At 43.1% G+C, this 22,873-nt stretch overlaps 1 protein-coding gene and 1 pseudogene across 1 annotated transcript; one reads left to right on the top strand and one right to left on the bottom strand.

The window, feature by feature from the left end:
• Positions 1-4,338: 4,338 nt before the first annotated feature.
• Positions 4,339-7,982, top strand: LOC133924920 (plant intracellular Ras-group-related LRR protein 1-like). Its single transcript, XM_062370659.1, has 4 exons — positions 4,339-4,594; positions 5,611-5,836; positions 6,762-6,931; positions 7,032-7,982. The coding sequence occupies exons 2-4, from the start codon at positions 5,633-5,635 to the stop codon at positions 7,720-7,722; spliced, it is 1,065 nt and encodes a 354-aa protein (XP_062226643.1). The 5' UTR covers positions 4,339-4,594; positions 5,611-5,632; the 3' UTR covers positions 7,723-7,982.
• A 783-nt stretch (positions 7,983-8,765) lies between these two features.
• Positions 8,766-16,094, bottom strand: LOC133925603 (uncharacterized; annotated as a pseudogene).
• Positions 16,095-22,873: the final 6,779 nt, after the last annotated feature.

Here is a 22,873-nt window from a genome sequence, read left to right as displayed (position 1 = left end):
GATGATTTGGTTTGATGATTGTAAGATTGTATAAGCATGGTTATTAAGAAATTAAGTTGAAATATGACTTGATTTGCCTGTGATGAGTGATTGACATTGGTATTAATTTGATTGGATGATCTTCGATTTTGCTTAAGTTTTGATGTGCTGATTCTGATGAACTAACTTTCGGTTTGAACCTAGAACTCTCGAATGATTATCCGGCGCTTAGAGTTTTTGTATCACCGAAGCTTTCGGTGTTCAGTTTCGGTCGCATGAACCTGGAACTTTCAGCCTGGACTCAAAACTTTCGGTTTCATAGGAAAACCGAAGCTCAGAGCCCCTGTCTGGATTGAACCCAGAACTTTCGAATACCGAAACTTTTGGGTTTGGATCAGAACTTCCTGTACCCTGGATGAAGTCCGTTTGTCTCGAGTTCACAATTCTTCTTCAGAATATGATTTCAACTGAGAATTTTGATTCTGAACTAATTGGAATTGGAGTTGGAAAAAATGTGTTTGCTTGTCTCATGATATGTAGGTAATGGATGCATCTTGGCCGCCGACGGCGGGATAATCGGGGCTAAACGGGGTGCTTAGTGCCGGATGATCGAGGAGGCTAGACGGAGTCAATGGTGATCCTAGCTGTACATGTGGATGTCAAGCAAAACATAAAAGATGGATGGAGATGACGTGTTGATAAAGTCAAGTGGAAGAGATATCGATGCAAGTGATAAGTGGCCCAAGGGATCAGGAGTGAAAGAGACTTGCTAGTGATCAAGATCATAAGATGGAGTACACATGTCGACATCAGGAGGATTGTTTGAGGTCAAGCAAGTGACAGTAAGTCACGTTTTAAGAAGCGTGCAAGGGGTACCGCTGTTTGACCTCAAAACCTGGAAAGAGTGGAAATTCATGTGGTATCATCGCGAAGCTTACGTCGAGGTGAAGCTAAGTCATGAATGTGTCACAGCCGTTCGATGTTTGGAGAAGAAAATAGACCAAAATATCCTCAGTGTTAGGTATGAGTGTACTACAAAAGATGGATATTTTAGGAACAATGAGACTTGACATCCAAGAAAGCTCATAAGGCTTATAAATAGAGGGGTAGGACTATGTGGGAGGGTGAATCATCCACTTGAGTCTCTTGAGCTATTCATATGAGAGCTTTGTGTTAGGGTTTTAAAGGAGAGGAAGAGGAATGCTTAGCATATGTATTAGGTTAGAGCTTTGTAAGCAAAAATCTTTGTAATTCTCCTCAAATAGAGCTGATATATGCAAGCAATAAAATTTATGTTTACTCTTGTGTTTGAATTCACAACCTTCTAGTTTCTCTCTATTGGTTCCCTTGCGAGTTTGCAAGTTTTTCGTTCTTCGGTCGCGATTTTCGTTTTCGTGCTTAAGCTGAAATTTCCCACCTTGTTGGAGTGGTTTTTCTCGTTGTTAGAGGCATAAAATTCGATTGGGTATTGAATTCTCTTGCCTCTTATATATCAACTTGGAAACTTTCTTCACCCGGTGTTCATCTTTTTGATATTTCGGTGTTGCTTGTGTTGGGATAAGTTATGGATTGATACGCTGTGGAATTTAGTGTTCGATTCTAATGATGAGACCCACCATTAATTGGATTTTCAAATTTGAATTTTGAATTTTGAATTTTTGAATTGATGTTCTGTTCTGGTCGGAAGTTTTGGTCCAATCTGGAACTTCCAGATTGAAGTTTTAAACCGTGACACAGAACCCCAAGCCAGATTTCATCCAGAGCTTCCGGATACCCAAAACTTTCAAATGAACAATGTTTTCAGCATTGAGTTTCCGCTATGTTCTTTATTGAGTTTTGTTGAGATTCATTTTTTAGGTGTGTTTGGTGAATATAGGAGAAGGCCATAAAAAAATTGTTAAGACGCATATTCACCTCCCTCTAGTTATTGTTCTCGGTCCTACAGTTATATACTACGATTATGATCATAACTAACCAAAGTTGTACACGTCAGATGATCCGACGCTGAAGAAAATGAACTCGCCGGATGATTCGGCGTTCACATGCAGTACACACCGGAGCACTTCAACAAAGAAGCAAAAAGTGAAGTACATGTCGGATGGTCTAGCGTTGGGCATCAGTGAACGCTGGAGCTTTTTTTGCAAAGAGGTTGCAAACTAGCTCTAGCGTCCTTGTGTACACCATATGGTCACCATATGGTCCAGCGCTGGGCAATATGTACGCCAGATGCTTCACCTGAGTAATTTATCCAGAGAGGGTGTAAAACAGGTTTCGGCAAGAATGGATACGTTGGATGGTTCAGTTATGGCTATGAATACACGTCGGACTACTTCTTTTAGAGAAGATTTCAGGTAGCCTGGTCTGTTGAGTTCAACATGTCGGATGGTCCGGTGCTCTGGAGGAGTGAACATTGGATCATCCGACGTTCACGATTTTCCAGTGATGTTTCATTTCTGTAGGGATTTTGATTTTGACTAACTTATGATGGAATTAAATAGTGTTGGAAGTACATGCTTGTTTGTCTTATGGTGTGTAGGTGATGGATGCAACTTGACGGCTGACGGCGAGAAGATCGAGGCTAAGCGGGGAGCTTGGTGCCGGACGATCGAGGGAGCTAGGCGAAGTTAAGGGTGATCCTAGCTGTACACGTGGAGGTCAAGCAAAGTATGAGATGGAGGATGAAGACTGCGTGTTGACAAAGTCAAGCGAAAGGGGATGTCGATAGAAGTGACAAGGTGGCCCGAGGAATCGGGAGTGGGAAAGACTTGCTAGTGATTAGGATTCTAATACGTAATACACGTGTCATCATCATGATTCTTGCATAAGGTGTATGCAAGTGGTTGTGAGTCATGTTTTGAGAAGCGTGCAAGGTGGTTTCTCATTTTGGCCGCAAAACCACTGGAGGATGAAATGCACGTAGCATTATTGCGAAGCTTGCGTCGAGGCGAAGCTAAGTAATGAAGGCGCCATGACCATACGATGGATGGAGAAGGTGCATTGTAAATGAAAGACATTTTAGGGACATGATTGTTTAAGGGTTAAGCAAGCCCCCTAGGTCTATAAATAGAGGGGTATAACTGGTAAAAACACAAGGGCCTTTGAGAGTTTCGAGAGCCTTCCACTTTTGTTGTGTGGAGAGGGAGAGAGGAGTGTTTGGCCTATATTTAGGTGAGAGCTTAATGAAGTGTGTGTTTTTGTATTTGTTTGAGTTCATCTCCTTCCAGTCTCCTGCTTTTAGATCTCTTATTTTCGTGTAAATTTTTGGTGTTTTCTTTTTTATTTTCATTTTCCTAGAGAGCTGCTTGTCTTGGGTCGTGTAAGGGATGCTCTTCTTGTTACTAGAGGGTTAATAATCTCATATGAGTTAGTATTGAACCATTCCAATCTGCTAGATCCATCAACTTGAAGAACCCTTTCTTCCAGCCGCTAGTTCTCTTGTGTTTAGGAGTTTTTCGTCAAGTTACTTGTTTTCTTGCGCTATGAATCTTAATATGGCCTTAACTAGAACCTAGTATTCACATTCATGTAAGTGGTGCGTTGGTTTGAGAAGTTTTGCATTTGTTCTTGTTTCTCTTGCTTCCGTGTGTGATTTTGAGGTGTGTTGGGTTCAAGAATAGAAGAAAGTCATTAATTTTGAAAGAAATTTGTTAAGACGCCTATTCACCCCTCTAGTCGTTTATCTTGATCCTACATATTATATATCTAATCCGAGTAAATTTAATAAATCTACAACTATGTTGACATATATTGTAGAAAACTATAATGTCTGGTATCTATTTTTAAAAAAACTAAAACTATTTTAACACATGTTTAAAAAAATATAACTTTCTCACCGTGAATCCACCTGTTGTCATATTATTTACTATTCGAATTGTTATATTCTGTATTAATTTTACTTGCGTGAAACACATGTGCAATTGATAGTGTATAAGGAATCAAAATGTTGTGCCATACATTGTTTACCAAAAATTGCACCGAAAAAAACACATAGGGAAGTGCGATGCACCTGTTATTTTAGACTTCCGAAACAAACTTATTATTTTGCTTAATCAGCGGCCGTTGTTGAATTTCACACACATATGGCGCCATCTAATTCTACCTCCAGATTCTCCCACCTCAATGAACGGCCGCAACCTTTACTGGTTCGGCGTCTGCCCTGCGGCTCTTCTCGGTTCCTTCCATATATTTCTCGCTATCCCATGCATTTGACCTTCCAAATTAACCCAGCCGCCCAAATGGGCAAGTGATAGAGAGAGAGAGCCCGGCGGGTGGGTACGTACGGATGTACCGTGGCGATCGGGCCCCAGAGTGCTTGGGCCACGAGGCGCTTGCTGCTCGTTTATATACATCGTCTGGTACTTGCACACTGCACTGTGTGCGTGTGGAGAGGAAAGGGCCGCGGGGGCAGCTCTTCCGTCGGTTGCCTCCCCGGTCGTCTCCTTCCTGCCTCTCCTCTCTCGCTATATATCAGGGCTCACGCTTTGCTCAAGGGTCAGCTCCTTCCTCCTCGCCTTGTCTGCCTGCCTCTCTTCAGCTAGCTTAGCTAGCTCCCGGCCGGCCGGTTGCCTCCTGCAGCTGCTCCTGCTACCAAGTTTCTGAAAAGAACACTTCAGAGGTGAGGCCTATTTGCCTGCTAGCTATATTCACTGTTACTTGACCGGATGCTTGATGGATAGGTTTTTTAGCTAGCTGCATGCACGCAGCTGCGGCGTTCTTGTTTAAGTAGATGTTGCTCGTTGCCTCGTTTCTTTTCTTTTCTTTTTCCTACATTTTTTTCTGTTCTTCGTTTTTTTTTCTCTGTTTATCGTTTCCACCTGTTCTTTCCTTCTTCTGAATTCGTTGGTGATCTTGCGCTGGGAGCGAGAGGACGGGCTGCAGCTAGTTAATTTGGTCTTGTGGTGGTTAATGGTTTCTCTTGTTGCAAATTTGTCTCTCGCTGGTTATACTCTTTTTCAGTATTTTTGTCTTGCTTTGTCGACAGCTACTACCATGCATTCTCTTGTTGTAGGCTCTGAATCTTTGGTTCAGAAACAAACAAGAAGAGAACGCCTTCCTTTTGTTAATAGAAACTTTGTACTGGTGTTCTAGTTTGATAAAAATTAAAAAATTATGGGTAGGGTAATGTCCTTGTTTAATTAGATAGATAGCTGTTCTATTCTTGGTTTCAACGCTCTCTAATTTGGTGCTGCAGGAGCATTATCTTAAGTGTTTCTTCCATTTTTCTTGTTCTTGGCCAACTCATCTCCAGAATAGCTTGATTTTTTTACACGAACTAATACTAGCATGATTTTGATGTAGTTATCTTAAGTAGCCAAGACCCTAGAGCAAGAAATACTACAGTTGAAAGCCATCCTTTTCTGCAGAGCTTTCCACTATGCCCTCATTTGTCCCACTTGTGCCTTGCTCCTATCACCAAACCATCTCTTTTCTTGGCCATACCATTCCTGATTGTAACATGTAATCAATACCGGCCACCCTGATGTGTTTTCTTGTTAGTGTGGGTGTCACACATGTCCCAACCTTTTTTAGCTGCATATATACATCTTAGGCGTACGTACATAGTGTCAATTATGGCTGTTGTCTCCTCTCCTCTCCTCTCCAACATTTTCTTGCCCTTCCATTTGGTATCAGAAGTGGAGAAGCTAGAGGAAACATGAGGGACATGGGAGAGAAGAGGAGATATGGAGGGCATGTCCATGCTGTTGGGTTTGGAGCTGGAGGAGGGCATGCAGAGCAAGAGGAGAAGCTCAAGGAGCAGGAGCTGGACATGAGCGGCATGTCCATGGACACCCTCCCACATCTCACCATGCCTCTTGGCCACATCACCACCTTGGATCTCTCCAACAACAATCTCCAAGTAGGTTTTACATATATGTGGTTTCTACTTTTGTTCAGAAATTCAAAATAGTTTTTCTTCTTGTGTTCCTTGATACGTTTCTTGTCATTTTACTTTTGTTGTTTCTGAGCTTGAATGATCATCCTTGTCTCTTATCCGTTCTATTCGAATGGATAGCCAGCAAGAACTTATCTTGAGACGGCGTCACCATAGTATTATATCACCGTGATAAGTTAACTGCAACTCTATGAGATAAGCATGGATTATTATTAATACAAGAAAGTTAGCCCAGATGATCATCATTTCTCACAACATCTTGTTATTGCTTTGGTGCCTGGCTTGGCTTCTTGTATGTTATAGCGGACAAAAATATCAAATATGCATGGTGACTGATCTCTTCTTGAGGGTTACAGGCTTACCGCATATATACCTGAAAAACAAGTGCATGATGAACATCTTATTCAGATTTTTGTTGGACTTGATGTGAATAAAAAGATAAAGCCGATCTTTCCAGGAGTAAAAAATGGTACTTGTAGTGCACTGGATAAAAATCCTTGCAAAGGCAACTTTCTATTTTCAAGTATATGCCTCTGGAAGTTGACTTTAACCTTAAAAAAAGGAAGAACTTTGCAGCCACCAAAAGACAAAGAAAAAGTTGTACCCGGTGCCATACGGAGCCGCCGCATATATTAATCCATTGGCAGCAAGCCAACATCTTATTGTCTGTTAAAATATGAGTAGTGCTTAATTGTACGCTCTTTCAGAAGAAAACTAGGTATAGTGTTTTACAAGTTATTAATGATTCGATCGTCATAGATTATATACTATGATCAATATCTGCAGTTATTTGATGGAATGGAATATGCTAATAAAACAGTGAACAAAATACAGTACTACTCCAAAGTCATGACAGCATCTAATTACGTTTCCATTTTAAAAACTGCAGAGCATTCCGGAGTCCATAATCGCGAGGCTTCTGAACGTGGTGGTGCTGGACGTGCGCTCCAACCAGCTGAAGTCGCTGCCCAACTCCATCGGCTGCCTCTCCAAGCTCAAGGTCCTCAACGTCTCCGGCAACCTGCTCCACGACCTGCCTGCCACCATCGAGGAATGCCGGTAATCTATCACTCACCCCAACCAGCTAGCTTGAACAAATGACTATCTACTGCACGACATGCATGAGCGGTGATTAACTAGCCCGTTGCCTACGTCACAGTGCGCTGGAGGAGCTGAACGCCAACTTCAACCAGCTGACGAAGCTGCCGGACACGCTGGGCTTCGAGCTCCACGGCCTCCGGCGCCTCTCCGTCAACTCCAACAAGCTCGCGTACCTGCCGTCGTCCACCTCCCACATGATGGCACTGCGCGCGCTCGACGCGCGCCTCAACTGCCTCCGCGCGCTCCCCGACGGCCTCGAGAACCTCGGAAACCTCGAGTCGCTCAACGTCAGCCAGAACTTCCAGTACCTGCGGGAGCTGCCCTACGGCATCGGCCTCCTCGTCTCGCTGCGGGAGCTCGACATCAGCTACAACTCCATCGCCGCGCTGCCGGACTCCATGGGCTGCCTCAACAAGCTCGTCCGTTTCAGCGCCGCGGGCAACCCACTCGTGTGCCCGCCCATGGACGTCGTCGAGCAGAGCCTCGACGCCATGCGCGCCTACCTCAACGCGCGGATGAACAGCACCGAGAGGAAGAAGAAGAAGAAATTCTGGATGCCCAAGCTGGTCAAGTACAGCACGTTCTCGGCGGGGATGACGACGCCCGGCCGCACGAGGATGCACGAGAACACCGAGGGCCTCCTGATGTCGGATTACCGGTCGCTTGACGGCATCGCCTCGCCGGGGTTCCTCAGCATGCTGTCGCCTCGGCGGCTTTTCTCGCCGCGGAGGAACTCGCCCAAGCATTAGTAGGAGTGGTGCAGCTATGTGTGCTCCCTCCCTATAGCCTGTTTGCTTGCTGCTTCGTGTGTTCAGATAATATGCTAGTATTGTAGCATAATAAAAAAGCTGCTGCTGTTGCTACTGCAGGTATATATGTTTTGAAGAGGTACATGTAAAGTGTGTATAGTGTTAGTACGATAGGGCATTGATGTACATAAGAATTAAGGGTGTCCATTTTCCTTTTTCTGTTTTTTTTCAGCTACGCAAGGGTAGTGTTTTTCGAGCAATTGTATCATCTACATGTTGACTGACCATAAGACTTAAGTTTTAGTACTCTACTCGCTTGGCTAGGCAAAACTTGAATGACTATGATAACAGCGCAGTGAAGCAAAATTTACAGAATATCTATAGACATTGCAAACAGTAGTAAACGGAGCAGCATCGTTTATAATTGGTAGCTGTCTTTATAACTACTAACTATCTGACCAAAAACTTTCAGTTCCAGATGCCAACTAATTGCTGCATGACATATGGGTTTCCAACCTACTTATTGTAAATGTCTGAATGTTTATGTTCCCTTTGTTAGCAGAAACATAATTGTATAGAAGATTATGTTGGTTTTGATCTCGGCCCCCACTCTCCCTAACGTTTCCTAACTAACAACCGAATCCCATGGGGGAGCCGTTTCTCACGTATGCACCGTGATTGGGGTGTAGCCAACGCATTGGTTGTGGTCCCACCTCGTGCAGCACCATATAAACAAACATGAGGGGGTTCGGCTGTGATCACGATCTAACTCACGAAGTCAGCCGCCTCTCTTCATATCTTAACCCTAATCCAATCCTAAAGGGTGCTGTCAATGAGGTGAAGACCGCTACCTCTTCATCCACTACGTGCTGGTGATCAACTACATCAGGTCGAAGCCTCTTCATCACGCCGGCGAACACTTCACCCTCATCTGATGGTGTCACCGAACGCAGGTAAATACCTCACGCTTCCGCACTTAGGGTGTTTGATCTTAGGGCTAGCTATTATGTTGATTAAGTGAAGAATTGAGGTCTCACAGATTAAATCCATGTTAATTAGAAAACGGCCTAAAGTAATCCAAGACAGAAATTGTCTTCTCTCTGCAAATACTTCATCAATTTATCCAACTTAATGAATTGCTGAAACAGGCACACTCGGTACATTGGCAATTTCCAAAGTTTTGAAACAGGCAGTACCAGATGGAGGAATAAAAAAGAAATACTTTTTGCTCATTTGCAAAGCTTGAGTTTCTTGAAGAATGAAGAAACCTGTGACTTTGGGCAGGGCGCCGTGGCTATGCATGTCGGGATGTTCTCAGGCTGCTCGATCCACAGCTTGTGCCGGACACCAGCTGCTTCCAGCTTCTCAGCCAGGTTCTTCAGCTGTGTCTCTCCTTTCACCTCCAATGTTACCTATATACGAAAGACGCTCCGAATCAGCACAAGATAAAGGCAAAGGATAGTGTGTATTGCCCACCATTACAGCCAAGATGCAATAAAATCTCAATTCTGTAGGATTAAAAAAATGCTACCAAGAGTCAAAATTTTAAACAGGTTCTCTCTTAATGTGGAGACTAACCGACTATCTATGGATCAACCATCATTACTGTTTTTGAGGAAAATTGGCAGGTGTTCTTCCTTGTCATTTAAGTGTACGAGCGTATTTACAAGAGGACCAACCATCGTTACAGAAGCATAGATTGAAAACCACTTCAATTGTGGATCATGAAACTAATGTAGTAGACTAGTAGTGAAACGATGACAGTGCCCCTCGCCATGGCTCCCTGAATTGAACAATGATTTCGTGTACTAACACATCAGCAAAACCTATGTGGTCGAAATGGAAATGCAACAATGTAAGGCAAACGCTTGGAACAAGGGAGATGTGCAAACAAGATGCTGGATTTCGTGCGTGGCAAAACGTCGAGCATGCCTTGTGCATGCGGTCGAGGTTGTCGGGCCCGCAGTATGCGGCGGTGTCCGGGTGGTCGCGGTGCGCCCACACGGCGGCCACGGCGGCGTGGCACCCCTGCGCCACCACGCTCCCCAGCGGCCACGCGTCCGCCAGGTCGCGCCGCAGCACCACGTACTGGACCAGCGCCTCTCCCGCCGCCTTCCCGCTTTCCTCGCCAGCGGCGGCAGGGGACACCGCCGCATCCTGCGTGGAGGCGGCGGCGCTCATGCTGGCTCGCGGCGGGGTTCGGAGGATGGGGACCCAGGCGAGCCCTGGAGGAGGAAGGCGGCGTTGGGGAGTGTGGCGGCAACGGGGGACGGCAAGCGAAGGGCCGAAGCGGTAACAGGAAGCAAATTGATTTTATTTAGAATGATATTCGTGAGACTTTATTTATATTATCTATTTTGTGATTTAATAGTTAGAGGTAAAATAAAAAGTGGATATATAGGGAACGAGTTTTTTATAGAAGGATAGCTGTGAATTTGGGTTACATTTTTTCGCAATTGAATTTGCTTTAAGCGTGTTGGACCTTCCTGATTCGTGCTGGAACGCGTGAATTATTTATTTCCTAAGAATTGCTTTCTGCAAACTGCTTGCAAAACCGTACGTTACAGACAAGAGCTCTGGATTGACCTAATCATTTAGCTGAATTCTTGATTTCAGGATTGTTGGTAAATGCGTAGAAGGACGTTTGGTAGAGTTAGAGTCGGGCTACATATGATACCATTTGTATTTTGGACGATATTGAATTTGGAGTAAGTCTGGTTTCGTTACAAACTTTTTTTTAAACGAACACTGGTCTTTCATGTAAGGTTCTGTTTTTTATGTGAATTATCACAATCTAGATTTTGTGGAGAAGTTTGTTTTTATCAGATATGGATTGTGGGGTTTCGTGTATTATAAGAATTAGCTTTTAGATTGTTATGGTTTATTTTCGCTTTTGTAGTTAGAATCTATAATTAAAATTAAAAACAACATAATAATAATCTGGGTTACATAATAAACAAGAATAACGCCTCTAGGATCCATTGAAAGTAGAAGATCACTGACGCACCACGCACGAGCTGCCTAAGGCTGATCCCCTCCTTGATCAAACCGAATACCATGTTCGGCTGCAAAGATTTGCTATTAAAAAACACGCCAGTTACGCTCTTTACAGATATTCCAAGTTGTGTAAAGCAAAATCGCTGCTGTTGTGCGCTTTTGATCCTCAGGCAGAAGGGATAAGGGATTATTTATTTCAAGCTGCTTCTGCTTTCTGATTTTGTTAGAATTCTGGAAGTTAAAAGATCAAATAAATGGATTTATTAAAAAATAGTTTTTAAAAAAGACAAAAGTCTGTTTCAGAGAAAATGAAGAAGTTGATAAACTAACTGAAAGTATTATTTTAAGAAGTAGTATGCTAAGAAATAAAAAAAAAATTATAAAAATCAATAACTAAAATCAAAAATAGCTTTTCAGAAGAAAAAAATACAACTTTTCAAAGAAATCAATAAGAAAAGCTTAAACAACCAGACCCTAAGGGTCGGTTCCACCAATCTTCCAGCGTCGGCAAGTCAGCTTCTGGTACCGTAACTGCATCCGACGTCAAAATCCTAACCTTCTCCCAGACTCGTCTTGAGTAGCTGCACTCCAAGCACACAGATGGAACGCCGTCTCCGGTTCTTGCTCACAGAGGGGGCATGTTGTGTTGCATGGCCAATTTCTTTCGATTAGCTTATCAGCCGTGAGGATCGTTTCGTTACAAACTTACAGGCTGAGTTTGATCTGAATATCTGAAGTAGGTAGTAGCGGAGATGTCGAGCATCGGCGCAACGAGCAAGCTTGTCTTTACTCAAAAGCTAGCCCACGCCATATGCCACCATTCACTTCAAAATGGCCAGTGCTAGCTAGACTCCGCTAGAGTTGAGTGAGTCCTAGTGTTACGCCTGGCCCGTCAATTTTTGTTTAGAAACCGGATTGTATTTCACATATATAAAGTATTACATTGTAGCTTTTACTAAAACATCTATATAAAAAAAAAACACCTTAGTCCTTGCAAGGTTCTCCCGGCCGTCTTCGTCATCGGCGATCAGAGCAACCACCTGACGAACCATCGCCGCACCAAAGATTGGCAAAAGGACACGTCAAGCATACAGCTTGAAGCTGATACCCTTCCCGGCGAAGAAGCTTTGAAATTTTCCATTGCTATAACAAGTAGCACATCGAACTTGACATGCTCTTAAAACGTTGAACGCTCAGGCATTTCTTGATGACCACCGGTTGTACCCTTGCCGAGAGACAAGGAATCTGTTGCCCTAGCATCACGACGACCCTGAGTCGCAGGACGACTAAACAATCCAAAAGGAGACAAAACCGCCGAAACGGGTATAACCGAAACACTAACCCGATTCCTCAGAGGAAGTGGTAAACATACCTTCCTAGAATCCCGACAAAGAACGTATCGTCACCTGTGCCGACCCGGAGAAGATGAGGAAGGGACCAAAGACTCCAAATGGGAGCATCACCATAGAGGAAATCTTATATTACTAGAGCCGGGTAGGTAAAGATCCTCAACTGTGAAGCCACGTCACCAAAAAAAGGATAGCCATCTGTTTGCGATAGTCCGGGTGTGGGTTTGCTCTCAGGGTTCTGTATGCCATCCCTGATCCCAAATCAGACGTCCCTCCAGTTGCTCGCCATCCGATCCCCCACGATCCCCGACGTCGCCGCCACCCGCTCGGGCCATCGACTCAACCTCGCGCTGCTCGACTCCTCCTGCTTCGTCATCGATGGGCACCACGGCCCGTGCAACGTCGATTCTCCATCCCCTCCTCTCCATGGTGACACACGACACACACGTCAATGCCATCCACCGCCACCACCACATCGCTCCTCGCTGTTGCGGCTCCGCGCGGTCCCTTCCTTCCAAAAGCTTCAATAATGGGGCGTCCATCCACCGAGCCACGCTACCTGCCTCCCCCCCCCCCCCCCAGATCCCCAACGCTGTGGCCGCCGCCCGCTCGCGCCATGTGGCCGCGCTTGTGCAGGAGATGGACGCGCTATCGTGGCGTGCAACCATGTTGCAGGACTACTATAGCAACATCTAGGGGAACACGGATGGCATGGTCGCTGTCCTCGGCTCCTTCGACCACCGCCTCTCTGCGCTCGAGACCGCCATGCGCCCCACCCAGGTACCACCCCTTCGTCTTCTCTCCCATTTCAACCACCTCAGCTTCATTTGTGGAATTTGATAGGGAAGATGTCTTCTGTCTGGTGGGGTTGCAGGTGAGGACGCACGCAATCCAGACTACGCATGAGAACATCGACAGGATAATCAAGGCCGCCGACAGCATCCTCTCCCTATATGATCTTATCCGTCGGATGAGTTCACTGATTCTATGTCAATATGCTAGTCCGTGAATTTTTATGTTTTGTTGTGGCATTGTTTGGATCTGGGGGATTAAATATGCAAAACTCCCTGTGCTTGCAGTGATGTGTTGTAAAATTGTCAAACTTTGTGCTGGATCGAAGGATGGGTTTAATTAATCTAGGTTAACGTGTTTCGTGGCATACTACAAGTATTTTGAAGTGTTCAATGCTGTCATCATTCAAACAAATATGGGGTTTTCAGTTCCGATATTACTACCAGTAAGTTTCTGTCTTTTAGGAGATCCATCAAGTTATATGTTTAGCATCAGGAGATTAAGATGGGTTACCTTTAGCATTTCTTCTGATGAGAATATTATTTTTGATCATCTTGCAATGTTAAATTGATAGCTCGCTGAACTGAAATTTAAAATATAGTAGTTCTGTATGTTACTGTTAATTGCCTTTTTTGTTTGTAAAACTCTAACTTCAAACCTCAGAATTTTGGCAGCTTCACTTAGTTTATATAAAATAAATGTTGCTTTCAGGCTTTAGGCTGAGGCAGCCGTATTGAGGGGTCGACATGTATTTTATCAGAAAGTCGCAGCAGCCTCTGGTGACATGAGATTTGCAGGTAATGCACTTATTTTGCTGAGGAAACAATCATATTATCTGCAATCTGTAACCTACACTATTAAAGCTGAAAAAATATATCGCACTACGTTTTTCGAAACCAAAAGAATTCTGAATCTTGTTGTTGCTCCTTCACCGGCGCCAGAGGGACGCCGGAATGGAGGGAGCCGGCCAGAATCGATGGTGGTCGGCCTAAATTGCCCTATGTTCGTCGGCCCGTCAATTGAGCAGGGGTACCAAGGGCCCCAGCAATGGTTAAGCCCAATCCACATCTGCCCTACCCGTTATTTTTGCAAAGTTGTAGCCCCGCCCAACGGCGCAGGCCTACTTTGGGCTATCTCGGTGCGCTCTGCGCCAGGCGTCGGCTCACCGGCTCATCACCCGGGTTATCTTTACGGCGCGCGCGCAAGCGGGCCGACGCAACGTGGCCTCTCTCCTCTCCCTCGGCGCGGCCTCCTCGGCCCGCACGTCTGCGGAAGCCGCGCGAGCCGTCTCCACGCGTGTGATGGGCACCGAGCACGCACGGGCTACGCGTCACGGCCCCGCCACCGCAACCACGCTGCGTGTTCCGAGAAGACAAGTGCGCGGTGCGCGCCGCGCCAAGACTTTTTTTGTTTCGCACGCCGTATACTCGTATGCGGTTGGGTTTGGCCGTTTCTCCGGACGCGCGTCGGGTGTTCGAGTCCGCGGGTACACGTCCCGTCCAGCGGGTGTCCGTCGGTTTCGGCAGTCGGCGTTCGGCGCATCTCCTCGGCGCGTGGGCTGTCCTGTCCCGCTGACGCTGTCCTCCTGCGCGTTTGGGCTTCACTCCTTCAGGACGTGGCATGTCAGGCCGACTCAGTGCCCGAGACAGTGATGCGGCGGCCGCAAACGCGCTTCAGCGGAAGCGGTTTCGAGCCCTACAGTACCCATACAGTGATGCGGCTATGCAGAAGATACCTATTACTGTGTGCTAAGATGACTGTAAGTTAAAAAGATATAGAAAATAATTAGAGGTAGAAAATAAAATAACTACTTAAAAAAATAAAACTTATTATAATAAGAATAAAAGATACTATAAAAATTTTATAAAAGATACTATAAAATTTTTATAAAAGATTAAAAGATACTATAAAATTTTTATAAAAGATTATAAGATACTATAAAATTTTTATAAAAGATTATAAGATGCCTCGCTAATTTTGTTTTTATCAACCTCCATCACTACTCCCTTAAAAACTAACCAACCTTGATTAGGCGGCTAACAATGGATTTTCAATGTCTTTCTGCCGTTCGATCATATTAACTGCATCGCGGTCGCGGACGCTTTGATTATAAATAACAACCCAAAACGAAGCAAGTCAACAAACCATGCTTGCTCGCGCGCTTGCTTTGACATCCATTATCCGATTGGCAATTCAACTGGTGTCGTATATTTATACTATATCTATTCTAAATTAGAAGCCATTTAAAGACATGTGCAGTAAGAAATTATAAAATTTAATCAGTAATATACATATAGGTACTAAAATTTATCATGTAAAAATGATATTAGTATATTTATCATGGAAAGTATTAAATAATTATTTCTAATAACTTTTGATAACAAATACTTAGAAAAAAACAACTGTCTGAGACAACATAAAAGGAACGAAGCTAGTACATAGGGGTGCCGTTTGACCCAAACACGGAGGATCCTGTTAAAAAACCTGAAGATTCTATTTTTTAGTTTGTATACTATATATATATATATGGTAGAACCTGTCATTGTAAAAAGAGATTAATAAAGAAGAGAACGTTTTTCTCTACATTATGTCTCTTTTGTGCAATTATTTTCTTCAGAGATATCTCGACTATACCCTGTAGCAGTGATTTCTAAACACGTTATTAGCATGAAGCTCTACCAAAGACCAAGCTAGGGAATCGAATCGTTTTGCTCACAAGAATTGAAAGGTACGATCGAATCAGTACGTATTCTTGTATCTAATGTTTTTGCTCTAGATTTGTATATCGTAGCAATGAACATTAGCGTAAATAGCATCAGGGTACCATCATCGGATCTGTGCTCGGCGTAGAACCGCTGGAGCCCGCAACCGCCACCACGCCGCCGGTCGAAATCTGGCGGCCGACCCTTTGCACAAGAACATGGTGGCTCGAAGGCCACCGTCACATATCGAGAGAAAAAAAAGAAAAAAACATAGCACACCGTCGGCATGGAAGCCGATGGCCCTCTCGCTTCGCCGTGCCGCAGGGCCACGGGAGACCACCTCCTCTGTGCCGCTCGAAGCGATGCCACAACGTCTGTGCCGCCCAAAGCGGCACCATCATCGGCCGCACCGTTACATCCGTGACGCACCTCCATCGCCGGACGTGCGCTTTTCCTGCACCGTAGATGGCTGAAATGCCGGCTGGTCGGTGCGCCGCAATGTCCCGTTGGCCAATGGCTGCCGCACGACCATCGGTTTAGCGACACAGGAAGAAACCTGCGAAAATGCGCAAAATCGACGCTAGTAAACTAATAGACCTTGCTTCCATAGTAAGAAATAATGAAGAAGCATATGAAAGTGCATCTGAAAGACATAACGAAGAGCAAGATATAGAAGCACTTAAAAGTGCAACTCATGATGAAATACCAATGAACTATGTGGATTCAGCGGAATCCTGAAACAGAACGACCATAATAGTTGATATATCCTTCATAAATAAATTTTTCACAGTTATAGATTATGACCCTAAGCCTACATCACTCACTGAATGTAGAATGAGGTCAGTTGGAAAGACTAGCAGAAGGCAATAACGGTTGAACTGTTATCTCTGAACATAAGAGAGATTTTTAGCCTAGTATGCCGCACACTTCCCCACATTAAACGAGTGAGATACAAGTGAGTTTTTGTTCATAAGATGAATGAAAGTAATGAAATGTGAGGTACAAAGCATGACTAGTTGCACAAGGTTTCACTTAACGACCAGACGTTGATTATGAAGAAATCTATTCCCTAGTGATGGGTGGTATTAACTTTAGATATTTAACCTCGATGGCAGTCAACCTGGAGTTGAAAAATGAAATTAATGTATGTTGTGACCGCATATCTTTACGGGAGCCTTGATTCGAACATTTATATAAAGGTATCTGAAGGAATACCATTGCCGAATCAGGATGAAAAAAATAGACATCTTTATAGCGTATAATTGAAGAAATCACTATATGAGTTAAAACAGTCAGTTCCCAGAATGAATTTCTGTATATGAAGATGATCCTAATATCATCGGTACAAAAGAAGAAATTGAAGAAGTAATCTTGTACTTGAAGTCTGAATTTAAATAAAAGATTTGGGTAAAACCTACTTTTGCATAGGCCTGCAGTTAGAGCATGTGATAGATGAAATTTTTGTACATCAGTCAAACTACACTCAGAAGGTGTTAGAGCGGTTTGGTTTTAAAAAATTATTTTTCTCTAAAATCCGTATTGTCGGAAGGTCATTACAAACACATCAAGATCCCTATAGACCTAAAGAAGAGGGGGAGAAAATATTGGGACCGGAATTTTCATATTATGTGCAATAGGTGCGCTGATGTATCTGGCTAATTGCACTAGATCAGACATAGCGTTTGCAGTAAACCTACTTGCACGATACAGTGCAGAGCCCACTAAAAAATATTGGAATAGAGTGAAGAATATTCTGTGTTACTTGCAATGTAGCAAAGATATATGTTTTTTCTAAATAAAGAATCACGACCTAAGTCTGGTTGGATACACAGATGCTGGATATCTGTCAGACCCGTATACAGCGAAATCACATACTGACTATGTTTTTCATATATGGTGAAACTGCAATATTCTGGGAATCGTCAAAGCCAAGTCTGGTATCTATTTCAACAAACCACTCGAAAATAATAGATTTATATGAAGCCACACGGAAATGTACATGGCTTAGAAGAGTGATCAATCATATCCAGCAGTCATGTAGGTTGAACACTACTAGCAACCCCACCATTATATATGAAGATAATGTTGCATGTGCAGCACAAGTGCAATCGGGATATATGAAAAACAACTTAACGAAGCATATCAACCTCAAGTTCTTTTATGCTCATGAATTACATAGGATGAATGGAGTAAAGGTAATGCATACCAAATCATGTGAAAATCTTACGGATTTATTCACTAAGTCTTTCCGTACGTCTAGTTTTGAAAGATATGTTCGTGCTATTAGGATGATGAGGCTTAGAGAGTTGCACATTTCAGAGTGAGAATTTTCACGTAACACCAATACAAGGAATTAAATCTTAGTCAAGAAGATTTAATGTCCAAAATTAATCATGAAGATTATATGAAGCATTTTGGGGTTTTTTTTTTATCTTAGATCAGTTTTCATGATGTTTCTCATAATAAGGTTTTTAATTAGGCAATTCGTGTGACCATGTCGCGAGCTATATAATCTTTCTCCTAATTCTTTCCACTGGGTTTTTAAGGAGTTTTGATAAGACATATGCATTTCGTGAGAAGTGGCTAAGGGGGAGTGTTAAGAAATCTTTTTTTGAGTTTTGATTAGACATATGTATTTCACGAGAAGTGCTCAAGTGGGGGTGTTAAGAAACCTGGAGTTTTAGAACCGAATGTGGACCCGTCTCGATCTCTTGAAAGATTTAATTCTATCTCTTAGGAATTTTTGTACTACATATATATGACATAACCCTTTATTGTAAAAACAGATGAATAATAAGAGAAAGATTTTCCCTATATTGTGTCTCTTTTGTGCAATTATTTTATGAAGGGAGCTCTAAGGGTGTGTTTGATTGGGAGGCAAAGTGGGATGAGATATGGTCGTCTCTGTTTTTAGGATGGGATGATCTTTTTTTTTTTGGTTGGATGGATGAGATGAACCTCTTTTTTGTTTGGTTAGAAGGATAAGAACAGATGTGGATGAGAATCATCAACTAATTATATCTTTTAATTTTAAATAATAATCATTAATAATACACTAATCAACATGCACTAACGTGTATTAATATTACTCTTGCCATACTCATCACTAATTAACAATAAAATATGCCAATTAACCCTAATCATACTCTAATTCTATCATTAATTGCCACTAATTAGCACATTAACCGTAATAAATTCTAATCTTGTAGTAATATATACTAAAAAATGATACAAATATACTAATATCACTAATTATTTTACTAATGGTTATGATTAGCGAAAGTGGATGGTTTCGTCTCACCGATTTAGAGGGATAACTTTATCCAACATATTAAGAGAATATTCACTAGGAGGAGTGATCTCATCCCTATTGTCTCTAAACTAAACATTCCAAAAACAAATATCGTCCCCTCACATTCCACCCCATCTCGTGAACCAAACACACCCTAAACTACACCTAGGGGTGGGTGTTCAAGTATACCGAATTTTCGGTCCGGTTATTTCAGGTATCTTGAATTTCAATCTTCTGAAACTAGTACCCAAAATAAGGATAAAAAATCTAGGTACCTAAAATTCGGTACCCGAAATACCTAAAATACCTAAATTTTTTATATGCTACTCCTTTTGTTATTTTTGTGTTTGATGTTTTATATTTATGCACAGTTATTAAGAAAAAGAAAAAAAAGCAAAAGCTCACCACATGCCCTTAATAAAGTTGTCGCTTACCACCTTATCAAATTTGTTTGTCCTAAACTACCCATATTAACCGATGTACAATAAAATTAAGTCTCATAATCTTGTATAATGTATCATAATTCACGCACTAAATGAGGGAACCTGCGCTATAGAAACATATATGTATATATCTCTTCTCGAAACAGTATTACATCAAATAAAAAAGAACACTTTTCTTCCCGAGAAACACTAAATGAAAAGAACATAATGATATTTCGGTAACCGAGGAACATAAAAAAAATCGGTCATCTAAGATCCATACCCGAAATACTACCCGAAATTTCGGTTATCAGATAATTTGGATTCGGTCTCAGATAGTTCAGGCTCAATTTTTGACCTCGAGTATTTTTTTCCCAGCTCTAACTATATCTGATAACAGTGGTTACTCGATAGATCCTAATCCCAGAGAACATGGCCAGCAAACGATAATCAACATGCAACTTGCCGCGAGGTGGGGCACCACCCTCGAGCTGTCTGATGTCCCCTCTCAATGATAATCTTTCACAAATTGCGATTTGCCCCCCTCTCGTGACACGAATCAAAGTATAATATACTACTCCGTATTCAAATAGTAGAGAATCACCTTCATTTGGTCCAATTGTTCGCACTCTATTCGGGCATTATTCTGGCGTGGAAATCAACGGACAGGTCTTTGTGCAGATAGGTCTTCACCACTAGGCACCAAACCAGTGGTGACTAGTCAAATAATGTGGCCCTAGACAATTAGCACTAGAGTTAAACAACTAATTAAAGCCTCGCAGTGGGGCTTTATTGAGACGAGATGACCAAATAAGTCCAAATATTCTACTAGTACAATTCCATCTCCACTACCAATCTTGTTTGCGAAACTAAAGTCATGGTGCCATGAGCACATAAACCACCGGACCCGATCGACAAATCGTGATGCGACTAAGGACCGGTGGACGGGATGCCACTCAGTCACTCACACATCACATGTCAGCTGTTGCAGCTCACAGCGAGTGACTCACTGCACTGCAGAAGGAAAACCAATGACCTGGCAAGCCACAACAATTAGAGTACAAACAAGTAACCATGGAAAAAGTGTGGGCTGGTGCTAGTGTTCTGCTCGACAGATGTGGCATCAATCCTAACTGCTGGTATTAGTATATTGCCCACCTCCATGGCATCTTGTCAAGCGTGCATTGCGTTACTAAGATGAGCACTCGCAGTCGTAGCTTTAGGTCACACCAAGCCCATGATGAAAGTCCACTTGCCGGGCAAGGAGAGGAGATGTGGTATGTTTGGTTTGCGGATAAGATTAGTCAGCAAGTGTAGTTCATATAAAAAGTATGATTAATAAATTTTTAGCTATAGAAAATATAGTAAAAATAGTTAAAAATCAGAGTGTATGATGTGTAGATCAGAAGACTAATAAAGTATAATTTTGTTATAGTTGTAGCTGTTAACTAAATAGATGTTTAAAAATTTATGATATAACTAAGGTTAGGTGTAGTAAGATTAGGCTAAACCAAACATGTCTGAAATCTTGCATCGGCTGATGATCCGATCAGGGCAAATCGGCTCACCCGGGGACTTGCTGGGATTAAAGAAATGGGGGTTTCAGCAATGGGTTAGGCTGAAAGCCGGGGCAGATGCAAAGAATGTTCTAGTTGTCAAGATCTCATTAGTCATTCCTCCTCCACCGGCCATGTTCCCTAGCTTCAAATAAAAGTAACAACACTAGTGGTATTAGTTTTACAACCTAGCTAGCTACCTAGGCAAAGTTCTCACAATACAATACTCTAGCTTCATTGACTTGTGATTAGTAGTAGTATTAGATCAAGCCTAAGGGAGTCTTTTTACGGGCAGATTCTCGTCGTGAAGGGATTCCCGTTTCCTTCAGCGCTTCCAACGGTTTCCCTTCACGACGGGATTTCCAGGGTCATTCTCTTCATGACGGGATTCTCTCTCTGTTCCCTTCGCGATTCCCCTCGAAGGGATGTTGTTGGAGATGAGAGGAAATAAAGGGATTGAGAACGAGGAAGGGAATCGGGAAGGGAATGAAATGAAATGAAGGGAAAATAGTTGAAGATAGTCTTATCATTTGATATACAAGGTCTATTGCCTATTACCACCACTAGGGAAGGTTTTTAAAAAGAGGAGGAAGAAGGAGAATCTGTGCAGGTAAAACAGCGAGCACCACCAATTATTAAACATGAGTGGAGTATTAGAAGCAAGGCTGCTCCGAAACGACTTGCAAGGTTATTCGTTGAGCATCGATGCTAGCAGAGTTCCATCTCATCTAAGATTTTAAAAGAGAAGGTGGAAACGGGAGGACGAACCGCGAAAAATACGCGCGTCGTGTAAAAGAAAACACATGATTGCAACCATGATCTTCTCATCAAAGCACCACATGCAACTAACAAGGACAATTCAAACGCCGGTTACTGCTATTTCGACGGTATTTTTCTGTGTTGTTGCTTGAGTCCACAGCAATCTCCAAACAGATTAAGGAAAGCGGGGAACAGATTAGACAGGCGTAGCTGCCAAGCAAGGCTTCGTAGTGTTTATCTCGCAGCCTCGCAAGGCTCTGTAGGTCAACGGATCCGACGCGAGGCCCCTCCGGAAACAACAAAAGAGGCAGACGGCGGCGAGCAAACCGAGGAGTTGAAGAATGGGTGCTCTGCCCCCTCCCCTCCCCCGCGTCTCCCTCTCCTCTTCGGCCTATTGCGACGTGGGCCCCACCACGCCCTCGCTTGGAGACAAAAATGACCTGTCGCCGAGGAGGGCAGCGGAGGGGAGAGGAGAAAGAAAACAGCACTCACTCCTACTCCGATGATGGCAGAGAGAGAGAGAGAAAGTACGGTCAACTACGGGGTGCAGCCAGGAAAGCGACCCCTCACCCGTCACCTTTGACCCGGAGCCCATTTCGTGGGCCCCACATTGGGAGGATAGAAAAGTAGAAGAGCCCTAGGAAGGACAAGAGCGCCATTATTGGCGGCTGCGTAGACTTCGTGGCTCGTCCTCCTCTTTTTTTAGGGACCTGATGTGTAGATCTATTAGAAGCTGATTTCACGTTGGAATTGTTCTCAACACTACTAAACGGATTGGTTGCCAATTTTAGGGACCTCATGTTCTCTAAATTTCAATATAATATTCTCTCAAAAATCACTACCACCATTAACATATCAAACAATTTTACAAACAAAATCACTTTCAACACACAAAATCACTCTCACTCTACTTCATCATAAAATCGCTATCACCACAAAATCAGAGCTTAAAAAACAGAACCTAACCAGCACCACTGCAATGTATCGTATTTAATCGAGTCAAATGTTCGCGCTCCGTCGTTGTTAACTAATGGTGACTGCCCGCCGGATGATGGAGGTCTGCCGCCTGCCAGATCTTGCTGGATTTAATGTCGCTGACGGTTGAGATTTGCAAACATTTGTCAACTAGTACTTGAAATTTCTTAGTGGCAGCAGCTACAACCAACAGATGTGTGTGTGGTCGTACCCAGATCTGACGGTCAGATGCCACAGAACTTCCTGTGAACTCACTCGATCTAGAACAATGCAAAATTGTTTCAGAGGCACGGAGAAAATAGCAAGA

This window comes from Phragmites australis, chromosome 7, assembly GCF_958298935.1.
Source record: "Phragmites australis chromosome 7, lpPhrAust1.1, whole genome shotgun sequence".
Taxonomy (NCBI): Eukaryota; Viridiplantae; Streptophyta; class Magnoliopsida; order Poales; family Poaceae; genus Phragmites; species Phragmites australis.
This window is presented reverse-complemented; position numbering and strand designations above follow the sequence as displayed.

Coding starts and splice junctions, on each gene's coding strand:
- LOC133924920 (XM_062370659.1), top strand. CDS start 5,633: ATGAGGGACATGGGAGAGAAGAGGAGATATGGAGGGCATGTCCATGCT. Junction 5,837..6,761: donor TCTCCAACAACAATCTCCAA/GTAGGTTTTACA, acceptor TAAAAACTGCAG/AGCATTCCGGAGTCCATAAT. Junction 6,932..7,031: donor GCCACCATCGAGGAATGCCG/GTAATCTATCAC, acceptor CCTACGTCACAG/TGCGCTGGAGGAGCTGAACG.